The following is a 9,790-nucleotide window of genomic DNA, read 5'->3' on the forward strand; positions in this document are numbered from 1 at the left end:
GAGCTTTTCCAGCGAAGGTGGTGCTGGTGGGGCAAAAAGCTGTCAAACCTGCAATGCTCGGTTGTTAAGTTAGATTATGTGCAACACTGAATCAATTCTTTTAATTACAGAACTAACATTTTGAATTACACAGACATTTCAAAGCTCCTCAATGCGAACAACATAGTGGTTTGCTAAGCAACGAAGTTCTACAAATAAGCAAAAGTTGGAGGGGCAGAACGTTTTTTTTCTGACAGCTTCGTAACATGTTACGAAGGCACTAAAACTACTTCAGTACAGGGTGTAACGAAATTATCCGGACATCTATTTTTTCGCCATATCTGTTTGCACAATTTCCTAATCCTTTCTGATGTTAGAAGTGGGAATATTGGATGAATGCGTGCCTCTGCTATCGGTTTTCAACTCAGCAGTGACCTGACCTTGTCATGTGACTGTTGCTCTGAGTAGGAGTCAATTCACAGACGGGTTCACATGGTAGTTTTCGTCCAAGGCAGTTGCGAGAAAGGGATACAATCTCTCCTTTCGTGGTAAAATCGCATGGCGGCATCCACGGCGTCATGAGCCAGAAGCTGGTCTGCCAGCAGCTGGACATCAGCAGCAGCCAATTGCACATCTGCCTGAGGTGTAATAATCTGGGACTTCGGTGGCAGACTCAGCCCAGTCGCGACCACAAAAGCCGCCCTTTGTCAAGTGGTGAGGAGAGTCATCAAGATAGCGGCAAGGAAACGGCACCAATCAATCCGCAAATTGACTCGAATTCCTACCAAGTCAGATAATAAGAGATCCCATATCATGGTTTACCGCTACCCGCCCTTTAACTTGGTTCTAGTGCCCTTCAAACTGAAAAAGACAACAAAACTGACGGGAAAGCAACCAGTTCGCCACCTTTCGCCTCACGCCAGATCGCGTCCACTGGTTGAAGAATGATAAGGGTGAGGTGGTCTGGTTGGATGGGTAGCTGTTCGAGCTGTATTATCCTTTGAACCGTCAAATCGGCCATGTATGGGCGGCCAGCCGCTCGAACTTGCTGGCCTTCGCCGCCGTCAAACATCCGGACAACATCCAGAACTGGAGCATGTTCAGCTGCCTAGCGATCCTCCAATAGAACATAGTGTCACAAAATACCGCCATCAACGTCAAGTATTACCGGAGAAACATACTGGCCAATGAATAGTCGGAGGCGCTCAACCAGACGGTATAGGAGGCCCTCCTATACCGTCTGGTTGAGCGCCTGAGGGCTCGGTTTCTGAACGCGCACTGATGCCTGATTCAAGCCACGCTGTCTTCATGCGGGACGGCGCGCTACTTAAAAGTCCCTAAAAGAACGGGAAGTGATGCCGATAGAACCTTCAATCATTCTGGGCTAACGCTTATGACTTGGAAAAAGTCGCGATCCCAATTCAATCGAAAACCTGTGGGCTCTTGTTCAGTATGTATATGTATTGACACCAAAAGCCTTCCACATATGGCGTGGCGATTACGGCTTAGGTGACTGAAGAGACGCCCGCCACAAGCACCGCCCAACCGCTGCCACAGGTTTAGACGGCGTTGGTCCGCATCAAAGCCAGTGTGCTGGAGAATACATTGGCTGAAATGCTCCAAAACATTCGCCACTGTGTTTTTATGAAAGGTGGCTACATGCTCAGTCAAAATAAAAGTGCCAGAATGTTTTGCTTTTTAATTACAGCGGGAAGAAAGATGTCCGGATAATTTCGTTACACCCTCTGTAATGTTCAAATGGTTGCTAAATTCGAAATCGGCTCCAAAAACTAGCCTAGAAACATGTTAAACTCGAAAAAGTGAACCGAGGTCATCTAAGGTCATTGAGCTGACCTGACCTTCATGTGACACCCACCCTAATGCATGGGACCAGCATCATATCACATATTTCAACGCTTGAAACCACGTAAAGACTGCAAACGCGCGGCTAATGCGAGCCGACATACGCCGAATCGCGATTCGGGCCAAACATGGCCTCGAGAAATAGGTCACAGGTCAAAGGTCATTTGGGTCAGGGTCATGAAATTTTCAGGGCAGGAGTAAAATTGATAAAATCGGGAGTATTGAAAGTTTCGTCGCGATCGGACGGTTTTTACGCGAGTTACTCACGAAAAACCGATGGGGTCCGCTCAACGCCTCCCCCTATACGGGCGAGGGAAAAGCGCAACCAAAAAGACAAATATGCACATGCGATAACCTATACTGCGAAAAAAGGTGCATCATTTTTTAACGTCGCCGACAAATTGTAATTACCCCAAGCTCAGGCAGATGTATGGTAGAAAATACCCCAACTAAAATACACTACGGCGGATATAAAATACCCTACGGCGGAGCTCGGTTGCAATTTGTAAATACGCAGACAGCACATGACTCGAAAGCCGACACATTGTGTTGCCGACGGAGGGATGATACCCGAGACCCCGCTCACGTTGCCTTCTGTCCATCCGTGCTCTCATTCTCCCTGCCCCACTCGTGATAGTCTTGCCAAGGCTGCAACGTGATCCTATTACGTACAGTAGCGGCGGAACACCTTCAATTAAGGGGGGGGGGGGCACTGCCGACTTTTGGTCCCATTCTTTCCATGCAACGCCCATAGGGCTAATGTTAAAATACCAAAATCAGAGGGGGCACGGTGCCCCGGTGCCCTCCCCGTTCCGCCGCCTATGTCCTATTATATGGATCATCTGTGGGTCCTGAATGGCCTCAACACATTAAGATAACAGTATGTTTCGTCCGACGTCCATTTAAACAAGAAATAGCAATCGAATTTTAACCGTCAAACGGTGTTGGCCGCTACAGGCCGACGGCGAGTCATATGGCTGGTGTTAGCGCTACGGTACGCATTGTGTTCAGTATGGAGACTTCAACGCCGGGCGCCACGGGAAATGTCGAAATTGAATGGGCTCGCGCCGCCTGAATTTTCGGTGCAGCGAAAAAAGAACAGTGCCCATGGGCTTCAATGAACCCAGGGACAAGGAATATCTGCGGAAGCGCTTGATCTGAGACAAAAATATTTGATATGACACACCCTAATGAACAGCAGCCACTTACAGGCGGCCGATATGTCCCCCCCCCCTCCCCCGGGCCTTCCGCACTGTTCAAAGCGCACGATGGTGAAGACGAGAAGTTTTGACGACTAACTTTTAGTTTTCGACAAAAGACTTGAAAGAAGTTGTTTTTCGTGCAGTGCCATCAAATTCAGAGTTAGGCAATCGGCATTAATATTGAACATATTATTACTGATAAACGGGTTTGCATGAAGAAGAAAAAAGTGTCAATTTTTGGAAGCTAACACACATATCTAATGGTGTGTGGCAAGACGATGGTATGTCAGACATTACGAATAGTACACCAATTCAGTTCAAATAGGTACACTGCGTAGAACGGGTTCCGGACAAAAAGTCAAATGATAAAAGGTAAAAGGATGATTAGTCAACAGACATTACGTCAAAAGCAAGAAGTCAAAAATATTAAAAGTCAACAGGTAAAAGGTCAACAAAGAGGAAAGTCAAAAGGCAAAAAGTCAAATGGACATAAGGTCAAAAGACAAAAAGTAAAAACGGCAAAAAGTCAAGTTACCAAAAAGTAAAAAGGACAAAAGTCGAAAGACAAAAAGTGAACAGGACATAAAGTCAAAATCCAAAAAACCAAAAGGACAGAAAGTCAAAAGGACAAAAAGTCAAAAAACAAGTCAACCGGGCATGAAGTCAAAATAAAAAGTCAAAAGGTCAAAAAGTCAAAAAGACATATAGTCAAAGTCCAAAAAGTCAAAAGGACAAAAAATCAAAGTGACAAAAAGTCAAAAGGACAAAAAGTGAAGAGGACAAAGGTCAAAAGACGAAAAGTCAACAGGGCATAAAGTCAAATTACGAAAAATCCAAAGGAAAAAAAGCCAAAATCCAAAAACTCAAAAGGACAAGTAAAAGAGGCAAAGTCAATGACACCTGGATCATCAGTCATTACATATATGAGATAACATTTACAAACAGCTGTACACAATTAAGCAGGATGCTGTGTACTGGGCACTGGCAGCGCTGATTGTACTGTGTTGTATTGTGTACTGGCAGCGCTGATCTATTTCGCCGGCACGCTCGGATTGGTGCACGTGCGGGCGATCGAAAAATCAAGGATGTGCCGGCGGCCGGCGGCAGCGGCCGACTTGGCAGTGCGAGTCAGGCGGGTGCGGGGAGTGTTGTTTTGTGTGCAGGTGCCAGGGCATATTTTAACAAATTTTTACTGCGTCCCAAAGTTGAGCAGAGGGCATGTGCTACGACTAAGGGCACAGGGCAAGGAACAGAGTAGGGCACTGAGGAGGGCAGAAAGTAGGGCACGACAGGTTACAGGGCATGGCACAGGACATTTTAGAGGGAAGGGTACAGGTCAGGGCACACAGCAGGGCACAGTTTAGGGAACCGGACAGGGCACAGGGCAGGGACGCAGTGGGTCAAATCAGCAGGGGCTACGTCCCAAGGCGAGGGGGCTGCGTCCCAGAATGGGACGCAGTAAGTGCCTTAAAATATGCCCTGGCAGGTGCCCATTGCGAGAGTGAAAATATAATTTCGGATCACAAGCTATTTCGGCCACAATGGCGGGCCTGGACGTTAAGCTGATCCCAGAGTTTGACGGGTCGGGAGAAGATCACGTGGTGGACTGGATTGAGAAAGTGGAGATGGTCTGCACGCTGCAGACGCCGGCGGCCCCTCAGGAGTGCGTGATTCCGCTTAGGCTTAGAGGCGGCGCGCTCTCTGTGTACCGGCAACTTTCCAGCGAGGATAAGAAGGACGCCGAGAAGGTGAAGTCGGCCCTGAAAAGGGCATTTGCCTTGGATAAGTTCTCTGCGTATGAACGTTTCGCAGAGCGGCGGCTCAGGCCAGGCGAGTCCGTGGACACTGGACATATTCCTCGCTGAGCTGGAACAGCTGGCGTCACTTTTTGGCGGCATGACAGAAGAAGGCATCAGCTGCGCCTTCGTGACGGGACTACCGGACAGTGTCAGGCAAGTGCTGAAGGCAGGGGCTCGCGTCGACTCTCTCCCCCTGCGTGAGCTGGCTGATCGGGCTCGCGCCATCTTGCGTGAGAGTCAGGGAGTGGTCGCCATGGCAACCGGCAGTGACGTCAGCGGACCCCGGCGCCGGTGGAGCCGCGGGTCGGCGGTGGAAGCGGGCGCAGGGACACGGGGACCGTGCTATTCCTGCGGCGAGTTCACTCACTATGCTCGCGCGTGCCCGGCACGTGACGTTACGGGACGCCCCGCTGGTGGTGAGGCGCGGACCCCGCGACAGCAGCGGATCTCCGACGAAGGCGAGTCACCGTCGCCTTTCGGGCGTGCGGGCAGCCGGTGCACCCAGATTCAGTGCTATCGGTGCAGGAATTGGGGCCACATCGCCGCATATTGCCCGGAGGGAAACGACCAGCGAGGGGAGGCACCTGCGCCGGCCTCTTCTCGGGATTGAAGTGGGCTGGCGCACTGCCGATAAAGGAGCTGGATGTGAATGGGGCGAGGTGTGCAGCGCTCGTGGACACCGGCTGCAGTCGGACTCTCGTTCACGTCTCGCTGTGCAGGCGGTGGCACCGGCGTGAGCTGCACGCGGTGACTGTGAGCGGTGAGCATCTGAAATGTGTTGGCATTGCTGATGTGCGAGTGGCCGTACCGGGGCTGCGGCGGGTGACGGTGAGCGCGCTGGTGGTGAGGGATAAGCCACTCGGCTTTTCCATGATAGCGGGCATGGATGCAGTGAGAGAGCTCGGTGGAGTGCTTGTCCGCTCGCCCGGTGATGTGCACTTCGGCTGTGAGCCGGCAGGAGAGGCGTGCGCTGCGTCGCCGGTGAAGGAGGGGTCGCTGCGAGTCGACAGAGAAGATTTCTGCGTCACCTTCGACCCGGTCCGGCGGGAGTGGACAGTGTCATGGGAGTGGTCCGCTGGTAACCCACCGCCCGACCTGGCCGGTCACGTGGACGAGTACCCAGTGCCGGCAGAAGCGCGTGCCGAATATGAGGCGGAGCTAGGCGACTGGGTGAAGAATGGGTGGCTGCGAGAGTATGATGAGAGCGAGATGGGTCCCCCGAAGGGGCTCATTCCGCTGATGGCGGTCGTCCAGAAGACAAAGGTCAGGCCGGTCATGGATTTCCGGCCCCTCAATCGTCACCTGACAACTCATACGGCAGACGCCGACGTCTGTGCAGAGCAGACGCGCAGGTGGCGGCGGATGGGAACGGACGTGGCCTTGTTGGACCTGAAGAAGGCTTACCTTCAGATTCACGTCGACAAGAAACTCTGGCCTTACCAAACAGTGATCTACAGAGGAAAGCGGCATTGTCTGACGAGATTGGGTTTCGGCATGAACCTGTCGCCCTCCGTGATGAAGGCCGTGCTGGAAACTGTGCTATCGCAGGACGCGAAAGTGGAAGCGGCCGTGTCATCATATGTGGACGACATTCTGGTGAATGAGGCGGTGCTTCCGGCCCGAGACGTGGCTGAGCACCTGAGGAACTTCGGACTGGAGAGCAAGGAGCCGGTGAGGGCAGACAGCGGCGCTCGCGTCCTGGGTCACCGTGTCTGGGGGGAACGTGACGGGCACCTCCGGTGGCGCCGGGACGGTGAAGTGTGCGCGGACGTGCTGGCGACACCAGTGACAAAGCGAAGCGTGTTCTCGCTGTGTGGACAGCTTACAAGCCATTACCCTGTGTGCGGCTGGCTCCGTCCTGCCGCCTCGTTCGTGAAACGACTGGTGAGTGAGGCTGCGCACGGGTGGGACGAGCCAGTTCGTGATGAAAATGTCGTGCGGCTGGTGAACGAGTTGGTGGCGAGAGTGAGAGCAGATGACCCAGCGAAGGGTCAGTGGGATGTCGGTGACGGTGTAGCGACTGTGTGGACTGACGCAAGCTCACTCGCTCTCGGTGTTGCTCTCGAAGTGGGAGGTGAGATTGTAGAGGACGCGAGCTGGCTGAGGCCTCGTGATGACGTCAGCCACATAAATCTGGCCGAGCTGGACGCGGTGTTGAAGGGGGTTAACCTGGCCATTCAGTGGGGAGTGTCAGTGATGCGTCTCATGGTCGATTCTCGGACTGTGTATCATTGGGTTAGTGACCTGCTGAGTGGTCGGGCGCGACTTCGATCGAAGGCGACGTCTGAGATGTTGATCAGGCGCCGGCTCGGCACACTGAGGGCTCTCGTCGATGAGTATGGCTTGAGTGTGAGCGTGTTCAGTGTCTCGTCTGCCTCTAACAAGGCCGACACACTGACGAGGGTGCCGGAGAAGTGGATGAAGGGGCGGACGGCGAACGGAGACGCCGCAGCGGTCGCCGACTCCGGCGGGGCGGCTGTCTCAGACACAGCCGCGGCCGGTGGCACCGCCTCGTCCGACTCCGACGGAGACGCTGTCAACGCCGCGCTCGGCACGGCCGGTCCCGCGCCGGCTCGCGGAGACGGAGACGGCGAGACAACCACGTCGGGGAACGGCCGCCAAGAGGACGATGACGCCCTATTGAATGAGGTGAGGAGAATTCATCACACGGCTGGGCATCCGGGCATTCGAAGGACGTACTTTTTCGTGAGACGCGCCCTCCCGGAGGTGTCTAAGAGTGTCGTCAGAGAGGTTGTTTTGGCCTGTGAAACGTGCCGCTCTATCGACCCTGCGCCGGTAAAATGGAAGAAAGGTGAACTGTCAGTTGCTACGGTGTGGGAGCGCGTAGCGATGGATATCACGCACTTTCGGGGCGGCACTTACCTCACGCTGGTCGACTGTGGTCCGAGCCGGTTTACCATATGGCGGCCCTTGCGGCTGCAGACGAGTGCAGCGGTGATTGACCAGCTTGAATCTGTGTTCTGTGAGCGCGGCGCGCCGAGTGAGATACTCACTGATAACGACCCGGCTTTTCGGAGCAGGCAATTCCGAGCCTTTGCGTGTCACTGGGGGATAAAAATCCGTTTCCGGTGCGCTCATGTGCCCTCTGGGAACGGAATGATTGAACGCTGTCATAGAACTGTGAAGGTCATCGCGGCTCGAAAAGACTGCACTATTAGGGAGGCGGTTTTCCGCTACAACGTGCTCCCACAAGATGACACGACGGCGGACTCAGCTCCGGCCTGTCGGCTGTATCAATACAGAGTGCGCGTGCAGGGCGTGGATCAGGATAACGTAGCTCGTGAGCGGAAGGCGACGGACCCAAGTGTATTTTGTCCAGGAGACAAAGTGTGGGTTAGGCCGCCCGACGGGCGGTGTGACAGCCGTTACGAGACGGGTGAAATAACTGGTATCGTTTCACCTCAGTGCGTGGAGGTCGGTGGTGTGCCGCGACACGTAAAAGACCTACGCCCGCGTGCGCCGTCTGAGTGTTATGAAGCGTCCTCTGCGAACGACGACGGTGATGAGCCCGTGATGTTCTGGACGGGAGACGCTGGAGCGCACGCCGATGCGGCGGTGGATGGAGATGGCGATTTGGCTGCGGATGCCGGTGGTGTCGATGCCGATGGGCGGGCCGAGCCGCCTCTGAGGAGGTCACAACGTCTGCGGAATCCGTGTCCGCCGTGCAATTGTGGCCGTGAGTGACTTAAAAGTCAGGGGGGAATGTACTGGGCACTGGCAGCGCTGATTGTACTGTGTTGTATTGTGTACTGGCAGCGCTGATCTATTTCGCCGGCACGCTCGGATTGGTGCACGTGCGGGCGATCGAAAAATCAAGGATGTGCCGGCGGCCGGCGGCAGCGGCCGACTTGGCAGTGCGAGTCAGGCGGGTGCGGGGGAGTGTTGTTTTGTGTGCAGGTGCCCATTGCGAGAGTGAAAATATAATTTCGGATCACATGCTGCACAATATAACCTGCATCATTGGACATTGAAGCGAGACTGCCTCCATTGCGCGACTGATGGGATTCCCATGGCCCGCAACCGCGACTCAGCTGGTCACACGGGCATGCTTGGCTGAAATCTGACACACATCCGTTGACACTTACGTGCTAGGTGTGAGCTCGCTCGCATCGTAAGGTTGTCATGAGGCAGCGTTACATGATCCTTCGAGACAACTGGCTGTCCCAGGCGCAGTTTACTGGAATTATTTCAACAAATATAGTAACCCGGAATGTTATCGATACGAAAGGTTCGCTTGTTCAAATTTCCTATATTGTGTAGGGAGACGTTTCTCATCAATTGATTCCGTCACGGGTTCTATAAGCGATTTCACACTTTCATTATAGTTCAAGCGTATTGTATGGTACAATTGGTACAATAGTAAAGCGCGTCGTTTCTTTTAGATTGGTGGAAGTTGGAACGAGAGGCAATTGTGTGATTGTCGGATTGTCCTGCTTTGAAAGGAACGCTCATATCAGCATCAACAGACAACAACCTTAGATATGACTTGAGTGTCATGATTAAAAAACTTTTCCTCAGGACTATATGTAATTATGTGTCTTATGTGTCTTATTGCGCCTGAAAGGCGCCGCGTAGCGACGTGAAATACAACGAGTACACAACGTCTATATTATGAATTATAAGTCGTCCGTGCGTGCGTTCTCCATCCGACTGTCATGCCTTATGTGTCTTATTGCGCCTGAAAGGCGCCGCGTAGCGACGTGAAATACAACGAGTACCGAACGAGTACCGAAATATCTGAATAAATGTAATATTTGTACTTATCCTCTTGAACAACTCCGAAAAACATAAACATTAAAGACAACAACCTGTTAATATTCACGGACTGCATACAATTAAGGTGACCAATTTTCATTGAAAGGTACGGACTGCATACAATTAAGGTGACCAATTTTCATCGAAATGTATAGGTCAATTAACCCGCGC

General features: G+C 52.8%; 1 protein-coding gene across 1 annotated transcript; it reads left to right on the plus strand.

Moving 5' to 3' along the window:
• Positions 1–4,585: 4,585 nt before the first annotated feature.
• Positions 4,586–7,968, plus strand: LOC122388023. The gene is made up of 5 exons (XM_043378766.1): positions 4,586–4,792; positions 4,857–4,996; positions 5,563–6,514; positions 7,229–7,492; positions 7,885–7,968. The coding sequence occupies exons 1-5, from the start codon at positions 4,586–4,588 to the stop codon at positions 7,966–7,968; spliced, it is 1,647 nt and encodes a 548-aa protein (XP_043234701.1).
• Positions 7,969–9,790: the final 1,822 nt, after the last annotated feature.

Source organism: Amphibalanus amphitrite, unplaced genomic scaffold (genome assembly GCF_019059575.1).
Source record: "Amphibalanus amphitrite isolate SeventyFive unplaced genomic scaffold, NRLGWU_Aamphi_draft 000017F_arrow, whole genome shotgun sequence".
In the NCBI taxonomy this organism is placed as follows: domain Eukaryota; kingdom Metazoa; phylum Arthropoda; class Thecostraca; order Balanomorpha; family Balanidae; genus Amphibalanus; species Amphibalanus amphitrite.

Bases quoted from the DNA above. Each gene is read 5' to 3' on its own strand.
- LOC122388023 (XM_043378766.1), top strand. From the start codon at position 4,586: ATGGCGGGCCTGGACGTTAAGCTGATCCCAGAGTTTGACGGGTCGGGA. The intron at 4,793-4,856 runs GTGAAGTCGGCC...AACGTTTCGCAG, and splicing joins ATAAGAAGGACGCCGAGAAG to AGCGGCGGCTCAGGCCAGGC. The intron at 7,493-7,884 runs GTGAGGAGAATT...TTTTCGGAGCAG, and splicing joins ATGACGCCCTATTGAATGAG to GCAATTCCGAGCCTTTGCGT.